This window comes from Papio anubis, chromosome 6 (genome assembly GCF_008728515.1).
Source record: "Papio anubis isolate 15944 chromosome 6, Panubis1.0, whole genome shotgun sequence".
Taxonomy (NCBI): Eukaryota; Metazoa; Chordata; class Mammalia; order Primates; family Cercopithecidae; genus Papio; species Papio anubis.
This window is the reverse complement of record NC_044981.1, coordinates 125,707,590-125,724,294: the sequence shown is the minus strand read 5'-3', so window position 1 is coordinate 125,724,294 and position 16,705 is coordinate 125,707,590. Positions and strand designations below refer to the sequence as shown.

At 41.6% G+C, this 16,705-nt stretch overlaps 1 protein-coding gene and 1 long non-coding RNA gene across 6 annotated transcripts in view; both read right to left on the bottom strand.

Annotated features, from left to right (window-relative positions):
• The window catches only part of IL20RA (interleukin 20 receptor subunit alpha), a 45,154-nt gene extending 33,557 nt beyond the window's left edge, over positions 1-11,597 (bottom strand). For all 5 annotated transcript variants that reach the window (XM_009206004.4, XM_017958292.3, XM_003898121.5 and 2 more), the window contains exon 1: positions 10,874-11,597. In XM_009206004.4, coding sequence (XP_009204268.2) covers positions 10,874-10,958 — 85 coding nt within the window. In that variant the 5' untranslated portion in view covers positions 10,959-11,597. The remainder of the gene's footprint in view (positions 1-10,873) is intronic.
• Positions 4,139-10,860, bottom strand: LOC108585582. The gene is made up of 2 exons (XR_001902132.3): positions 10,328-10,860; positions 4,139-4,355 (listed from the first exon to the last, which is right to left on the bottom strand). It is a non-coding gene; the product is annotated as an uncharacterized LOC108585582 (long non-coding RNA).
• Positions 11,598-16,705: the final 5,108 nt, after the last annotated feature.

Here is a 16,705-nt window from a genome sequence, read left to right as displayed (position 1 = left end):
ACAAAATTCTGAACTAATTACATCTGAAAAAATTCTACTTCCAAATAAGGTCACATTCTGAGGTTGTAGGTGGAAATTACTTTTGAGAGGACACTATTCAATTCACTGTTTCACTGGAACACCTCCCGAAACAACTTGGATACTGGACCCTTTGACAAAGACAGTCCCTTTGATCTTGTTCATAACAGAGTCCTTAAAGTACTGAGTTGACTCAGGAAGTGGTAAATAGTACCTATGTCAGAAGCCACAGCATAATGTGTGCCTTTTGATTACTGTGGTTTGAGTGAGTATTGCAAGGAGCCGCAGACCACAGTGGCTTGCTGAGGCTGCCAATGATCTTGAGGTCAGTGTCCTACAGTCACAAAGCTCCTGACTCCCACCCACTAGATGACTACCACTCAGAAAAATCATCCTTTCCATGGGATTTTGCTATTACTGGCTTTTTGTTTGTTTGTTCATTTTTAGTGTTATAAGAAAGAATGTGAAAAGGAATATTAACTACTTGGTAATTTATACATGGAATATGCTGATAGCAGGACTTAGCTTTATTTGTTTGCTAATATTTAAATTTAAAAGACCTGAATTTATTTTATTTTTTATATTTAATTTTAAGTTTCAGGATACATGTGCAGAATGTGCAGGTTTGTTACCTAGGTAAACGTGTGCCACGGTGGTTTGCTGCACCTATCAACCCATCACCTAGGTAATAAGCCCCGCATGCATTAGCTATTTATCCTGATGCTCTCCCTCCCCCAGCACCCCTCACAGGCCCTGATGAGTGTTGTTCCCCTTCCTGTGTCCATGTGTTCTCATTGCTCAGCTCCCACTTAAGAGTAGGAACATGTGGGCCGGGTGCGGTGGCTCACGCCTGTAATCCCAGCACTTTGGGAGGTGGAGGCGGGCAGATCACAAGGTCAGGAGATCGAGACCATCCTGGCTAACATGGTGAAACCCCGTGTTATATTTTAAAAATATAGGAAACTAATACAAGGGACTTGTTTTATATTTTAAAAATACAAAAAAAAATTGGCTGGGCGTCATGGGGGGCGGCTGTAGTCCCAGCTATTCGGGAGGCTGAAGCAGGAGAATGGCGAGAACCTGGGAGGTGGAGGTTGCAGTGAGCCGAGATCGCACCACTGCACTCCAGCCTGGGCGACAGAGCGAGACTCTATCTCAAAAAAAAAAAAAACAGAGTGAGAGCATGTGGTATTTGGTTTTCTGTTCCTGTGTTAGTTTGCTTAGGACAATGAATTCCAGCTTCATCCATGTCCCTGCAAAAGGACATGATCCCATTTGTTTTTATGGCTGCATAGTACTCCATGGTGTATATGTACCACATTTTTAAAAAGACCTAAATTTATATTGAATTATAAATATTTTATATAATACAGATGACAACCTACTTATGACTACTGATTGAATTACTATGGTTTTTCCTAAAAGTATTTAAGGCATTTATTCATAGAAAGGCATTTACTGGGATATCAAGTTTCTTTTCTGATTCACCTTTTATCCTTGAGTAAGAAGAATGTGATGTGATATATACATATACATACATGTATATTAATTAACCAACAACTCTTATAAGTCTCAGTTAAAAGGACTTTTCTGTAGGAAGCCCTGCCTGACACCATTATTAGATCAGCTGTGTTATCCTATGCCTCTAAAGAAACTGTTGTCCTCAATTCTGGCATTTATATTTTAATGCAATCACTTACTTGTCTATATTTCTCTGAAGACTAAATGAAGAAAGGGACCTTGTTTTCTTGTTTACCCTGAAGCCTAGAGCAGCTCCTCATATGTGTAAAAGGATGACACTGAATGAATGAGTGAACAAAAAGCACTCGAAGGATTATTTAGAAATTATATTGAGTCGGGATATAGTTAAACTTTTTGAAAACTCAAAATGGAGGCATGGGGTATTAAGGTAATCCTATTTTGTTAAATCTGATCACTTCAAATACCTCATTCCCCTAAATTATGGGCTGCATGTGATATTCTACTTTGCACTTAAAATTGATACGCTAATTTAAAAAAATAACAAGTTGAGTATTTAGTAGATAATTCATAGACATTCTGCAACATAGATAGGTTTGTTGGAAATGGAGAGGGATGCTGGGCTGGAAGACTATGGGTAGTTATGCCTTACATATGAAAACGGTCTTTGTTGGAACAAGGCAGAGGATTTCCCAGGGCAACTGCTCCCTAAAGCAGGCAAGATGGGAGACAGAGGTCTCAGAAGAGTGAGCGTCTCTGCTGGATATAAAGGTCTTTATTCTTTATCAAGTAACCACTGACAGCTCTGCCTTATGGTCAAGTTATGGAAAGCACAAGAGAAGAGACCTCGTCCGGGCCCTCAACATTCTCAGTAGAGGCTTTCAGCTCTGACCCTTCTGCAAAAGATTTTCTTCACTGGACACAGACTCCAAAACATGTTGGAGAGGAGAAACCACTGCATGTGGCTGAGAAAACAGATTCTTTTCCACCAGGATGCCAAGCCCACAGATCCTGCTTGCTACTCTGTAAGTCTTTGAGGGTGGTAGATGTGATGAGTTGGACTGTCTTGCCCAAAAGAAATACGTTGACATCCTAACTTCAGTACTTCAGAAAATGATCTCACTCAGAAATAAGGTCTTTAGAGAGACGAGCAAGTTACAATGAGTCATTAGGGTGGGCTGAAATGCAGTATGACTGGTGTCCTCATAAAAAGGGAAATCTGAACACAGACGGACATGCACAGAGTCTTCTGGAAGACTACGTGAAGGAAAACAGGAAGAACGCCATGTGAAGATCGGGGAGAGATCAGGGGTGTCGTGTCTACAAGCCAAGGGGTGCCTAAGATTGCCAGCACCACCAGAAGCTCGAAGAGGCACAGAATGGATTCTCCCTCACAGCCTTCAGAACGAATCCACCCTGCTGACACCTTGGTTTCAGACTTCCAGGCTCCAGGACTGTGAGGCAATAAAGTTGCGTTATTTTAAGTCACCCAGTTTGTGGCATTTTGCCATGGCAGCCTTGAGAAGCCAATAGACTAGGTGTCTGTTGCTTTCTCGTATCTTTCCTCAACAATGAGCACAATGTTTATTGAAAAGAAAAATGAATGCTCTAAGAGCTGCTGGAGTCTCCTGAAAGTGAAGATGAGGGGATTGATGTTGAGCAAAAAAACAAAAACAAAGAAAATCCTGCAAAGTTGGTAAGGAGGACATTTAAATAGGGTTGATAATGTAAACAAATGGTTTAACTAGGAGCATATAGCTGCCAAAATATCCCACGTCATCAAAATGCAAATGTAGCTGTATGGAATGGAACTTTGGATTATCCAGCCGAGAGGAAGCTGGGTGAAAAGTAGACATGGTATATATGTTGAAATCAAGAAGTACAAACAAAGCTTCCCCACAAGTCTGTACAGGACAAAGTATGCCTTTTCTCTGTGTTGTGGGTAGAGTTGGCATTTGCTTGAACAGTGGATAGTAATTGAGGTATCCATTTTGGTGGTGCAAAGTGTAATGCAGGGATCGCTACCCTCAAAAAACAGACCCAATTTCGTATAGATATTTATAGTCAATAAAAATTGTCCTTTCAGAAAAGAGTAGCCTTAGTTGCATTTAAGACCATTGTCATAAGTTCTAGATAAAACACTATGCCATACTTTCATTCTCTATACTGTAAGAAGCAAACAGAAACAAAATCACCTCCAGAGCAATATGAAATTCTGCGTTTGAATGAGGGTCTGTGTCTCACAGATGACAACAAAGATAAGGAAGGAGGGCGCCTTTTAGACATCAGAGGCCTGTGTTCATCAAGAACCCGATGCTGAATCACTGGAGGGTAAATGAACCTTCCAAGGTTCAGTGTTTAGAATGTCGTAGACCTTCTAACAAACATTGTGCAGTCTCATCATGATCTATAAGAAGTCAGCCCGAGAGGCTGCAAACAAACTGGAACATACACTGGAAATACTGGGAGAGAGAGGGCACCTGGCAGTTTTCTGGGGAAGTGGTTTTCTGGAGAGGAAAGAAGACACAGAGGAAATGTGATGGTTGCATTCAATGATCTGAACAACTTGTCCAGTATGACTTCATCAGCTTAGAATGAGGACTAACAACAAGTGAAAACTGAAGGATCAAGGCTCAGCTCATTTTATGAAAGAACTTTTTAATAGTTGAAATCTGCAGTGACAGGGCATCCTTCCTGCCTGGGTGCAGAGTAGTGAGTATCCTGTGATGAGAGGTGCTCACATAGCAGACAGGTCATTACTTGGAAGTGATGCTGCAGAGGACAATCAAGAGAGTGGCAGCTGGGTGAGGTGACCTTTAAGGTCCTGTCAACTCTGGGTTTCTACATCAAAAGGAATTCTGAAAGATAAAGCAGAAGAAGTATTTAATTTTAATGTCTCTGACCAGCATGCTTTCTTTCTATAGTTCTTTCGTTCTCCTTTTTTTTTTTTTTTTTTTTTTTTTTTTGAGACAGAGCCTTGCTCTGTTGCCCAGGCTGGAGTTGCAGTGGTGATATCATAGCTCACTGCAGCCTCAAACTCCTAGGCTCAAGTGATCCTTCTGCCTCAGCTTCCCAAGTAGCCTGGCATTACCAAGGCTGGCTATTAAAAAAATTTTTTTTTGTAGAGATAGGGTCTCTCCCAGGCTGCTCTCAAATTCCTGGCCTCAAGTGACCCTCCTGCCTCAACCTCCCAAAGGTCTGGGATTACAGGCATGAGCCATTATCCTCGGCCTTGTTCTCCAGTTTTATATGTAATTGATAGATCTTGGAATTGACTAAAGTGATTTAATTCATGTTTCTGTATTTTGTGTCATGTAGTCATAAACTGTAGACTAAGAACATGTAAAAATGCTGTCAGAACATCACGATGATAGCAAAAGTAAAATGTTATAATTAAGATGGATAACGTGGTTTTACTCCATAAAATATATGCTGCCTTAAGCCTCAGATGATCATTTTTTTTTAAATCAATATGGAAGTCAACATGTCAATGACACCTGGTAAAATTGTACTTTGAAGAAAATGGTGCAATAGAAAGTCATTTTTAAAATGTCAATGCATATAATGCAAGTTGATTTTAAGCAAACCATACAACTTTACTGAACAACCATTTTGTGAAAAATACTATGCCAAGCACTAAAAAAGGCAACATAGAGACATGCAGTATTAAAAAATTATAAAAACAGCAAATGCTTTATGTTGAAATGTTTATACTGAAATCTTAATTTTACAGCAGTAATCCCACTTGCCTATTGTCTTTACCCACAGTTTATAAGTAAATGAAATATATACGTCCTACCTCATGGTTCTAAGAGTCAGAGCTAAACGAAAAGGTATAATCAGGGAAGCGGTGCTTCCTCCTCAGCCCTACTACCTCGTTCCTATTCCTCGCCGCTTCCCATGGGAAACCAATCTCCTTGACTGCTCTCCAGGTGGCGAATACTGCCTTTCCTGAATTCATTCTATAGGAAGCTGAGTAGTTCTAGGCAGGAGGAGTACACATTGTGAGGAGTGAGGCTGGATATACCTATAGCCATACGCTTGGATGTTGGGTACATGATACTCTCTGGGGAGGCTGGGGCTGGACCTCAAGCTGATAGATGGCGAGGCCTGCAAATCTATAGATAAGAAATCACCCCAAATCTGCTTGAAAGGCAATAGGAGAGAGGTTGAAAAAGAAGACATTCTTTTTCGATAAAAAGAACACTTGAGTGAACAAATCTTCCATGAGGTGCGGTACAGAAATCAGATTTAGACCTGGATCTTAAAACATACACATATTTGCTCATCGGTGCAAAAGAAATTCAGAAAAAATAAACAAGAAATGAAGGAGATGGCATGGAATGTGGACCAAGAACAAAGTAGAAATGCTGTCAGAATATCACAATGACAGCGTAAGTACAACGTCATAATCACATTTATAGTGTAATGGGAAAGAGGTGGTGGTATGGTGAGGAATGGAAAGGGAGTAGTAGGGCTCAGGAGGGAGCCACAGTTCTCTGAAAAACCATTTTGTATAGTTCTGACTTTTATAAGCACAGTAATTATTTCACCTAGCTGCCTAATACCCCAAATGCCACAAACAAAACGACTAGCACAGGGGGAACCCAAATTGTAATACAAGCAGTTTAACAAATGAACTGAACTTCTCCCAAATGGATAGAATAACCACACCAAAAGGAGTAAAGAAAAAAAACGACTAACCCAGGTAACTTTGGTCAATAGTATCTTCACTGGATATTATAAAGATTAAGACAAGAAAACTGTACATAAAGGCTATAATTTAGTAAGTACATGTTTTTCTCATAGGAGCATGAGTTAGCAATCCTGAAACTATATTAGAATTAGGTAAATACGTCTATTGTAGATAATGACATCTGGGTTTCTCACTGTTAGACAAAGAAGCTATAAATGAAACAGGAGGGCTAGAATGAACCTTGACTGTTAGGTTGAAATTGGTGGCACCATTATAAACTCACGGTCTTAAATATATATACACACCCAGAGATAGATACAGAAATATAGATGTGTGTGCATAATTAGGTTAGTCTACACACACATATTTCTCAGCTCTGTCCACCGAGAGCACCTAGAAACAACATTCCAGTAGCAATAAGCATGCCTCACACCCAAATCTTAGTTTCTAAACACCTTTCTCCAATAGAAGGAACCAGAGCTTCCTAAGGAAGTCATTAATTCCAGGCCTGGGGCAGGGAAAACACAGATGAGTCTGGAATGCTGTTGGTGCTAGAAAGTTACTGAAGCGCTCAAAAAAGATGGGGTTCCTCTGAGGGACACAGAAGCCAAACTGAAGGAACTCTTAGTGGCCAAAGCTGGAACAGCATGAGCAATAAAACTGATAATGATAGTATTGGATTATAAATGAAAGAATAAGACACATCCACGAGTCCATACTGATATACTTAACCAATTGAATAAATAACTAAAAAAGCAAAAAAGATGGCCCTTCCTTGCAACAGAATTCCGATGAATAAATGTGGAAGAAAAGAGTGAAATAAAAAATCACTACTAGACATAGTAGTTGTTGCAGTCAAAATCCACTGATGGATACTAAAAATAGTTGGGTGTGAGTTTGGGGAGAAGCAGGATTTTTGCATAATCTCAAAGTATCTGTCTGCAAAATATTTATTAGTCACAAAGTGAAAAATGGTAACTTTATAGTAAACTCTAAAGAGACCACCTTAACCAAGCGATGAAGGTTAACATCACCATTAAGAAGACATGTTGATATTACAAATTCTTTGAAGTGACAATTTACGTGGCATTTTTGCCAAATGGAATAACCTCATTCTAAGCTTGAGGAAACTTTACATGAACCCAAACTGAGGGATATTCTAAGGAAGAGGTAACCGGGACTCTTCAAAAGGATCAAGGTCATGAAGTAAAGAAAGGCTGAGGAACTGTCACCAATTGGAGGAGACTAAGGGGACATGATCACTAAACGTAATGGGAGATCCTGGATTGGATCCTGAAACAGAAAAAGGGCATTATTGGAAAAACGGGTGAAACTCCAACAAGGTCTATCATTTAGTAAGTAGTGTTATACCAGTGTTAATTTCCTGGTTCTGAACATTGTACAATGGTTATATAAGATGTTCTAATTGGGGGAAACTAGGTGAGGGGGATATGGGAACTCTTTATCCCCCTGTGGTATTTCTGAAACTTTTCTGCAAGTCCCAAATTAGTTCAAAATTAAAAGTTAAAAAAAGAAAATAATTCTGCAAGTTTAATTAGCTCACTAGAATAATTTATGTCTCTGTGTGTGTGTGTGAGTGAAGTATTTCCAGGAATAACGTCTCAGTGAAATAAAATACTGAATGCTGCTATGTTTGTATCAAAGAAGAGACATTTTGACAAATACTCTCACTCCATTAATTCATTCTAATAAGCATAGTTGTTTTAATATCTAGACTGCAATCTAAAGCTCCAAAACTAAAGTTAGGTTTATTTGTTAATAGACATCATAAGATGTACTTTTTTCCTCTTTGGGGATTTAGGGAAGACCCTGTTGTTTTTGGTTGTTTGTTTGATATATATATACTTTAAGTTCTGGAATACATGTGCAGAACATGCAGGTTTCTTACATAGGTATACATGTGCCATGGTGGTTTGTTGCACCCACCAATCTGTCATCTACATTGGGTGTTTCTCCCAATGCTATCCCTCCCCTAGCCCCCACCCCCGACAGGCCCCGGTGGGTGATGTTCCCCTCCCTGTGTCCATGTGTTTTCATTGTTCAACTCCCTAGGGAAGACCTTCCTGAGGGAAGCCCATTGGCGGTGAGAGGCCAAAGTCTGAGCAGGAGTTAGCTGCAGATAGAGTGGGACAGTGGCATTCTAGCAGAGGGGCTGCCAGTATGAATCTCCAGTAGGAACTTCCAGAGGAACTGCCACTATGAGTGAGATGGGAAACACTTTGGCTTGCTCTGGGAAGTAGAAAAAGGCCAGGATAGCAGGAACTAGGTGGTGTGAGATAATGCTGGAGAGACAGACAGGAATTGGCCACACAGGATCTTGTAGAAGAATTGAGAATGATTCCAGGAACAGTAGAAGCCTCTGAAGGGCTTTGAGCAGAGGAGACACATGACCTGAGAAGTCACCGTCTCCCACTCTATCTTAGTGACTTTAAATGCCTGTGTATATTATGCTAACCATGGTTCTTTATCTTTCCTGAGGACAGGATATGGGATAGGCCAACAGGGCAGAGTTTGATAAGCCATAAGGATAAACTTCCCTGTGAAATTCTGTCCCTGGAGGGGTCCAAGAGTGAATGACAGTGTCTCGCACCTGCCTTGAGGGGGCCGCATAGACATTCTGAATTCCGTTACAACTTTATCTGAAATGAAATACCACGATTTCCCTACAAGGTTCATGACATGATGAATTTTTTTTTTTTTTCCTCTTTGGATGTTTTGGTATTTTACAGCCTGATCTGGCACTGAGCTGCGAGATGAAATTTTTTAAAAGTTCAAAAAATGAGAGCATTAAAGCATTAATCTACCTGAGAGTAGTAACGTCATAGAACTCTTAGTAAGCCCATGTTGTACAGAAGACATTGTAGTTAAACCTTCAATTAAGAGCAGGTAGTATCTAGGTAACTACATATAGCTCCTAAGGAGGTCTTCCCAGCAGTCCTTAGACCTTAGCCCGAAGACCCAGGAGAGGACAGGAACACCCTAAGAAGAGGTAAGAAAGTATCCAGGTCTCTTGGGTCAGAAAAGCGTTCTTATTGTTTCTTTTGCGAATTTTGTTTTGAAGTCAAGAATATTACTACCTGGTAATGTCAGCACCCAACGATTTTATTTCTCTTTCTCTCTTTCTTTGTTCCCCCGTCCCCCCAACAAAGACAGGGTCTCACCCTTGCCCAGACTGGACTGCAGTGGTGTGATCATAACTCACTTCAGTTTGGAACTCCTGGGCACACGGAGTAGCTAGGACTACAGGTGTTTGCCACCATGTCTGGCTAGTTTTTTATTTTTATTTTTTTAATTTTTAGTATAGACAGGGGTCTCCCTATGTTGCCCAGGCTGGTCTGAAACTCCTGGCCTCAAGCAATCCTCCCACCTATGCCTCTGTCTCCCAAAGTATTAGGATTACAGGTGTGAGCCACGGCGCCCAGCCTTCTCTCTTCGATTAAAAATAAAAACAAATTTCTGTTAGTTGAAGGCTCAATATTTGCCCGTCAGTCGTTTCTTCCCATTCAGTTTACCCACGAATATTAAAAGGCAAAATAACTATAACTTCTGATAAATTTAGAAGATAAAATATTTTATGTATAATAGCTATCACTGAAAATCTCTTCAAGATCTGTGTGCATACTTTTCTTACCGTTGTAACTATATTGAACTTAACTTCTTCTTTAACTACCAAGGACTCCAGATTCACCGTCAACTTTCTTCCCGCATTCACTCTTACTGTTCAGTTCTGGGTTAAAAGACAGCGGGGCCTGAACCAAGTGTCTACAAAGCACAGTATCTGGAGAAACTCTGTTGTTGTTTTTTAAAATAACTTTTTTAAAAAAGGATCCCAGATATCTTGTTTTTTGTTTTTCTGTTTTTTTAAAAAAATCTTTTTCTCATATATGAGAAATACAGGAAAAAAAGCAATCAGGTGAATCATTCTGGTTTACTGGATTCCAACTGGTAGAGAGTTTAAACTTAAAAACCAAACAAAACGAAAGAGCTCTTCAGTTACCTTACGTCGTAAACGAGTTAAAACTTTTGTTATTTCTGAAAAATCAAAGAGCACTGTCTGTACATGGTCATAACTGCAAAGGAAACAACGGCGTACCCAGGGCAGGGGGAGCTTACTTTAAGAAGCTGCGTCTTTCTGGATCCCGTTCCTTCGGGGCTGACCCTTTCAGGGAGTTTGGTTTTTAAAGCGCGGATCTCGCGACGCGCGGCTTGCAGGACCGCGGGGCCCGGCGGCCGAGACGCGGAATTCACAGGGGCGCCTCGGGGCGGCCGCGGCGGTGGTGGCGGGAGCCTGGGACGTGCGGGCTAGGGGCCCCGCATGGTTACCGTCCCCGACGGCAAGTTAAAGGCAGTGGGCACCGCGCAGAGCGCCCCCGAACGAACTCCCCCCACCCCACCTCAATCCTCCAGACCGAAAGTGCGGAACGCGGGGTCCTGCAAACTTGACCCGGAGCCTGGGTGCGCGCGGCGGCGGCGAGTGTCCCCCGGGCTTCCCGCACCCCAGGGCTGGAAGCGCCGGCCCCCGCGCACCTCGTACTCCGCCTGCACGAAAGCGAAACCCGGCCGGCGAGCGGGAGGGAAGAACTCGGTCGCGCGCTCTGCCCGGTGGGGCCCCGGCCGGGAGACATCCCCGACCCGCACCTGGCGGCGCGACCCACCTACCTGCCCGTCCCCACGGCGCCGCCAGAAGCAGCAGCAGCAGCGGCGGCAGCAGCGGCCGCAGGGCCGGGCTGCTGGGAGCCCGCATGGGCGGCGGGGCTGGGTCACATGTCGGGGGGCAGCAGACTGCTCCGTCCCATGCCCGCTGGAGCCAAGCGCGTCGGCGCGGCGCCTCCTTCTCTCCCGAAGCTCTGCGCGCGACGCGTCAGGCAACCCGAGGCCCAGGACCTAGGCGCCGCGGCCGCGTCCGCGTTCCCCGGGCTTCCGCAGGAACCAGGGGCGAGCGACTCGCGCAGCCCCCACGCGCGCGACCCCGACTACCCAGCTGGATGGCAGCGCGAGGGCAGTTCTCGGGGATTTATAGTCCCCAGCCACTCGACTGTCAGTCCTGAGACACTGAAAGTTTCCACCTCTCCGGGCTCATGCCCAGACCAACCGAGTCACTAGGCAGGTAAAACCTTCTGGTAATGAGCGAGGTGAGCGCATTGCAAAGAGATTCTGGTATTTAGGCCGGTCTGATGGTCACTTAAAGTTCAATACCGGAAGACGGATGAAATGGAGAGTTATTTCTCAATATACAGTTAGGCACTCAGCCGTAGATCTTACAGTCATGCATCATTTGAGATGACAGGATTACCTCCTGAGAAATGCGTCTTAGGCGAGTTTCTTGTGTGAACATCTTAGAGTGTACTTACACACACCTATATGGTATAGCCTCTTACACGCCTAGGCTCTATGGTATAGGCTGTTGTTGCTCCTAGGCTACAAACCTGTACAGCAAGTGACTATGCTGAATACTGCAGACAGTTGTAACACAATGGTAAATATTTGTGTATCTAAACATGTCTGAACGTAGAAAAGGTACAGCAAAAGTACAGTATAGGGCACTTTCCATGAATGGAGCTTGCAGGACTGGAAGTCGTTCTGGCTGAGTCGGTGAGTGGTGAGTGAATGTGAACGCCTAGGACATCGCTGTGTAGTACTATAGGCTGTATAAACACTGTATTACACTTAGGCTACGCTAAATTTATTAAAAATTCTTCCTTCAATAATAATAAATTACCTTAGCTTACTATGATTTTTTACTTTCTACTTTTAAATCTTTTAAACTTTATTTATTTATTTATTTATTTATTTATTTTTGAGACGGAGCCTTGCTCTGTAGCCCAGGCCGGAGTGCAGTGCGGGGATCTCGGCTCACTGCAACCTCTACCTTCCGATTCTGATGATTCTCCTGCCTCAGCCTCCAGAGTAGCTGGGATTACATGTGTGTGCCCCCATGCCTGGCTTTTTTTTTTTTTTTTTTTTTTGTATTTTTAGTAGAGACTGGGTTTCGCCATGTTGGCCAGGCTGGTCTCGAGCTCCTGACCTCAGGTGATCTACCCAACTTGGCCTCCCAAAGTGCTGGCATTACAGATGTGAACCACCACACCCGACCTAAACTTTTTGACCTGTAATAACGTTTAACTTAAAACCCAAACACATTGTGCAGCAGTATGAAAATATTTTTTCTTTGTGTTCTTTCTATAAGCTTTTTCTATTTTTCTTTTTCTTTTTTTTTTTGTTATAAACTAAGGCATAACCACACACATTAGCCTAGGCCTGCACAGGGTCAGGACTGTCAGTGCTACTGATGCCACCTCCACATCCTGTCCTCCTGGAAGGTCTTTAGAGACAATAGGAATGTTTCAGCTCCATTATAATCTTATGGGACCACCTTTGTATATGCAGTCTGTCATTGACCGAATTTGATTTCATTCAACTCTCACAACCTAAAATTAGGTCCTGGCCCAGTTTTCAGATGAGGCAAGGGAAACTCAGAAAGTCTAGGAATCAGCGTGAAGTCCCCCAAACCTGTGAGTGGCCTGTGACCAGTGGTGTGTGGACTTCCACACAAGGCAGTGTGTTCTAGGTTCCATGCTCTTCATAATGGGAGCGGGGAAGAGTGCAATTAAGAGGTAAGTCTTGAAATACTATATGAAACATCCGAGAGAGGCTTGCAGCTTTGTACCTTTCTAGGTGGTTCTAAAGGTTGGGTGCAGCCTGTAGAGAGACACACAATTTACCTCGGATGTGTTCCATCTCTTTTGCCCTTAAATGCCTGTTTTCAAATGCTCCAATGATACTCCAATTAGAGCAACTATTGTTTTCTTTTTCTTTTCTTTTTTTCTTTTTTTTTTTTTTAAAGTGGTCTTCAGTATTAAAAAAAGATCTTTTTTGGTGAGGAGGGAATAAGGAGATAGAGGATGCATGATTTTCTGAGTTGCCTAAATATGCTACTTTCTCCTCCCTGAAAGACTTAGAAACAGAGGAGGAATCTGGGTCAGAGGGCCCCTTAGGCTGAGATGTTAGCTTCGTGGTGCTGACGTGAGGCCTCTTCAAACTACTTTTCTTGTTTGTTAGCTGGTTCTTTTCCTTTCCACCAAAAGGGGCCCTGAAGGAATCCTGAAAGGTGGACGAGGAAAGAAGGAACTTGCTTCCTATTTATTTGCTGTTCTTGTCACTAAGGCCCCACAGTGCCTCTTTACCCTGGCAAGGACAGCTAGTTCCAGGAGCAATTGTTTCTAGTTCCCAGCTCCTTCCTGTACTCCCAGAATCAGCTTCACTGCATCTCCTGAGAAATAACAGCACTGAGTAGGCTGTGCCCCATTCTCAAAGGTCTGAGTCCCAGTTTCGTGGAGGCTTTGCTTCTAGGATCTAAACCCCATGTCTGCTTTTAGGATCTAAACCCCATGGTGGTAGTTGCTTCTAGTGGTCACTCTCTCTCTTTCAATCTCAGTATCCCCTTTTTACTTTTTTAGTACTCCAACATTTGTTTAACCAATTCCTTACAGCAGATTCTTTCTGTTGAAATGACTAGTGTGGTTTCTGTCTTCCCAACTGGACTCTTATTGATTCCATTGTAATCCCAGAACATTTTAGGAAGGACTCTGTGTGATCAGTACATTATCAATATTATCTTGAGTTGCTGTTGTTCTTACTTTTTAATTATACATTGTATTAGTTTAGTTTCATCATTATTATCTTAAGTCTTGTGGGTTAAATAGGGTAAATGTTTGCTACAAAAGTGTTTGGGGCCAATCATTTTTAGATATCTAAACTTTTTTATACATTTCTGTTCAAATATGAATCGATCAGATCCTTCAAGAGGCTAAAGCAGACTTGTACAAAGCCTTCCCTTACCTCCTAAGCGTTCTGAACTTGCACAGTGACGTTTCACTATTCCACCAAGTTTTTCGTCCAGCTGGGAAGTGGGAATGGGGTAGGCCATGGGGTAACTGCGAATTGGAGTTTCTCCCCTGATGAGTGGGCTGTCACTTGTTTGAGAACCAACAGTTTTCTGCATGCCTCTCGTCCCCTCTCTTCTTTCCTCTTCAAGTTCCCCTTGGCACTTGTCAGAGGCAGTCAAAATTTGACCTCTAAGGCTTATCTTTTACATATTCACAGACTCACCACTCTGTCCTCAGAATGCCTAAGGGTTCTGCAGTATGAGTGTGACCTGAGAACTTGCCATGTATGCAGTTGATGTTTCCCATGGATTGAAATAAAGAGTGGAGTAATAGTTTTTCTTTTGTTTGCATCTGTGACCCAGAACTCACCTTAGCGGGTTTCCTTAGTACCTTTGCATCTAACCTCTTACCCATCTCTGTTAACTTTGGGAATTAGCAGTCCTGGTTCTTCCCCATCTAAGCCTTCCCAGGCAATATAATCTTTAGTGTGTCCTTCAGAGATTTTTGAAATGATGTTTTTGAATTGAGGTTTTCTTCTACTTCTCAACTTTACAACTCCTCTTGTCATGATTTACCACATTGAGATCTTAATTTTGTGGAACCTGATGTATAGGATTTCCAAGCTTCCTGATCAAAAAGGCCATAAACCACTACTCCTTACCTCCCACCCCAAACACTAATACCATAGACAAAAAATAATTTTTTTCTATCCTAGTTTAATTCCTAAATGGTTTCCAAGGATAACACATACTAATAATATGAAGTTACTGAATTCTTTCTTTGAGTCAGATCCTACCTAAGAAATTTAAATTTACTAACTACCTCCTTCAATCCTGACAACAATTCTGAGAGTTAGTCACATTACCCCAAGTTTCAAAACAAGGAGACAGACTTGGACAGGTCATTCCTTTAATAAGCAACAGAAACTGGAAACTGAATGCTGGTTCATCTATTTTCAAAGTTTGTGCTTTTAGTAATTTCCTTATATGCCTCTTACACTTGAGAAAATGTTATGATTTAGCTTTTATAATTAGGTCTATAATACATTGAGCTAATTTTTGTATATGAGAAAAGAGTCAAGATTGATTTTTTTCATATAGATATCTTACTGTTTTTTGAGGTCTGAACTGTAAAACAGCATGAATATAATTGCCAAAGGCCTGATATCCAGCATATGTAATGAATTGCTTCAAACAAATTAAAAACAAAATAAAAAGACAATCTAATATTGAGTTTATATAGGTTACATACCAGTTAGTTGCCACTGTCTTCTTCTGAGAGAGGAAGAAAAACCCTAGCTCCCTAATGTCAACACATTTCTTGGAAAGTAAATTAATTCTCTCAGGAAGGCAAAGGGGAAAGTACCTACCCTGGAATATAAACATTTGGCTATGGTGGGGAGATAAATTTTATTACTCTTTCAATGAGACTAGATGGCTCCAGGTCTAACACCCTTGCAATGTGAGGAGCAAATGACCCTGTGGAAGAGGAGACCGTCTATGGCATAAACCATCCACAAACGTGAACATATCTGTGTTTCCCTGCTGTCTCATTATTTGAATATACTCCATTTGATTGCCCATTCTCCAGTTGATAGACATTTGGGTTGTTTCATTATTGAGTTGTAGGTGTCCTTTACGTATTCTGGGTACAAGTTCTTTGTCAGATATGTGTGTTGCGAATATTTTTGCCCACTTCATCACTTGCCTTTTCATTTTTACAATGATGTCTGCAAGAACAAAAGTTTTTAATATTGATATAATCAAGTTTTTCATTTTTTTCTTTATGATTGTGGCGTCTCATGTAAGAAGTCTTTGTGTATCCGAAGGTTGAAAGATAGTTTTTCCTAGAAATGTAGTTTTAGCTTTTATAATTAGGTCTACAATACATTGAGCTAATTTTTGTATATAGTATGAGAAAAGATTAGAGATTATTTTCTTTCCGAATAGATGTCTTACTGTTTTTGTACTATTTGTTAAAAAGACTCATTCCACATTAAATTGCTTTAGCCATTATTGTTGAAAGTCAATTGAAGATATATGTATTGGATCTTTTTTAGATGTCTACTCTTTGGTCTCTTTGTCCATTTTGCACCAATACCATGTTTTAACAAAAGGAACTTTTTAGTTTTTATTTTTGTACTTGTATACTGAAAAGTTTCAAAGGCAGTAGTGCAGAGTTTCTGTACAATCCTCACACAGTTGCATCACCATTGTTCATTTCTAAAACTAAGAAACTTCCATTTCCATTGGCACATTACTATTAAGCAAACTTAGATTTTATTTGGATTTCTCTAGTCTTTCTTTCTTTCTCTCTCTCTCTCTTTCTTTCTTTCCTTTTTTTTTTTTTGTCTTTTTGTCTCACTCTGTCATCCAGGCTGGAGTGCAGTGACATGATCTCTTGCTCACTGCAACCTCTGTCTCCAGGGTTCAAGTGATTCTCTTGCCTCAGCCTTCCGAGTAGCTGGGATTACAGGCGCCCACCACCACGCCCAGCTAATTTTTGTATTTTAGTAGAGATGGGGTTTCACCATGTTGGCCAGGCTGGTCTTGAACTCCTGACCTCAAGTGATCCACCTGCCTCGGCCTCCCAAAGTTCTGGGATT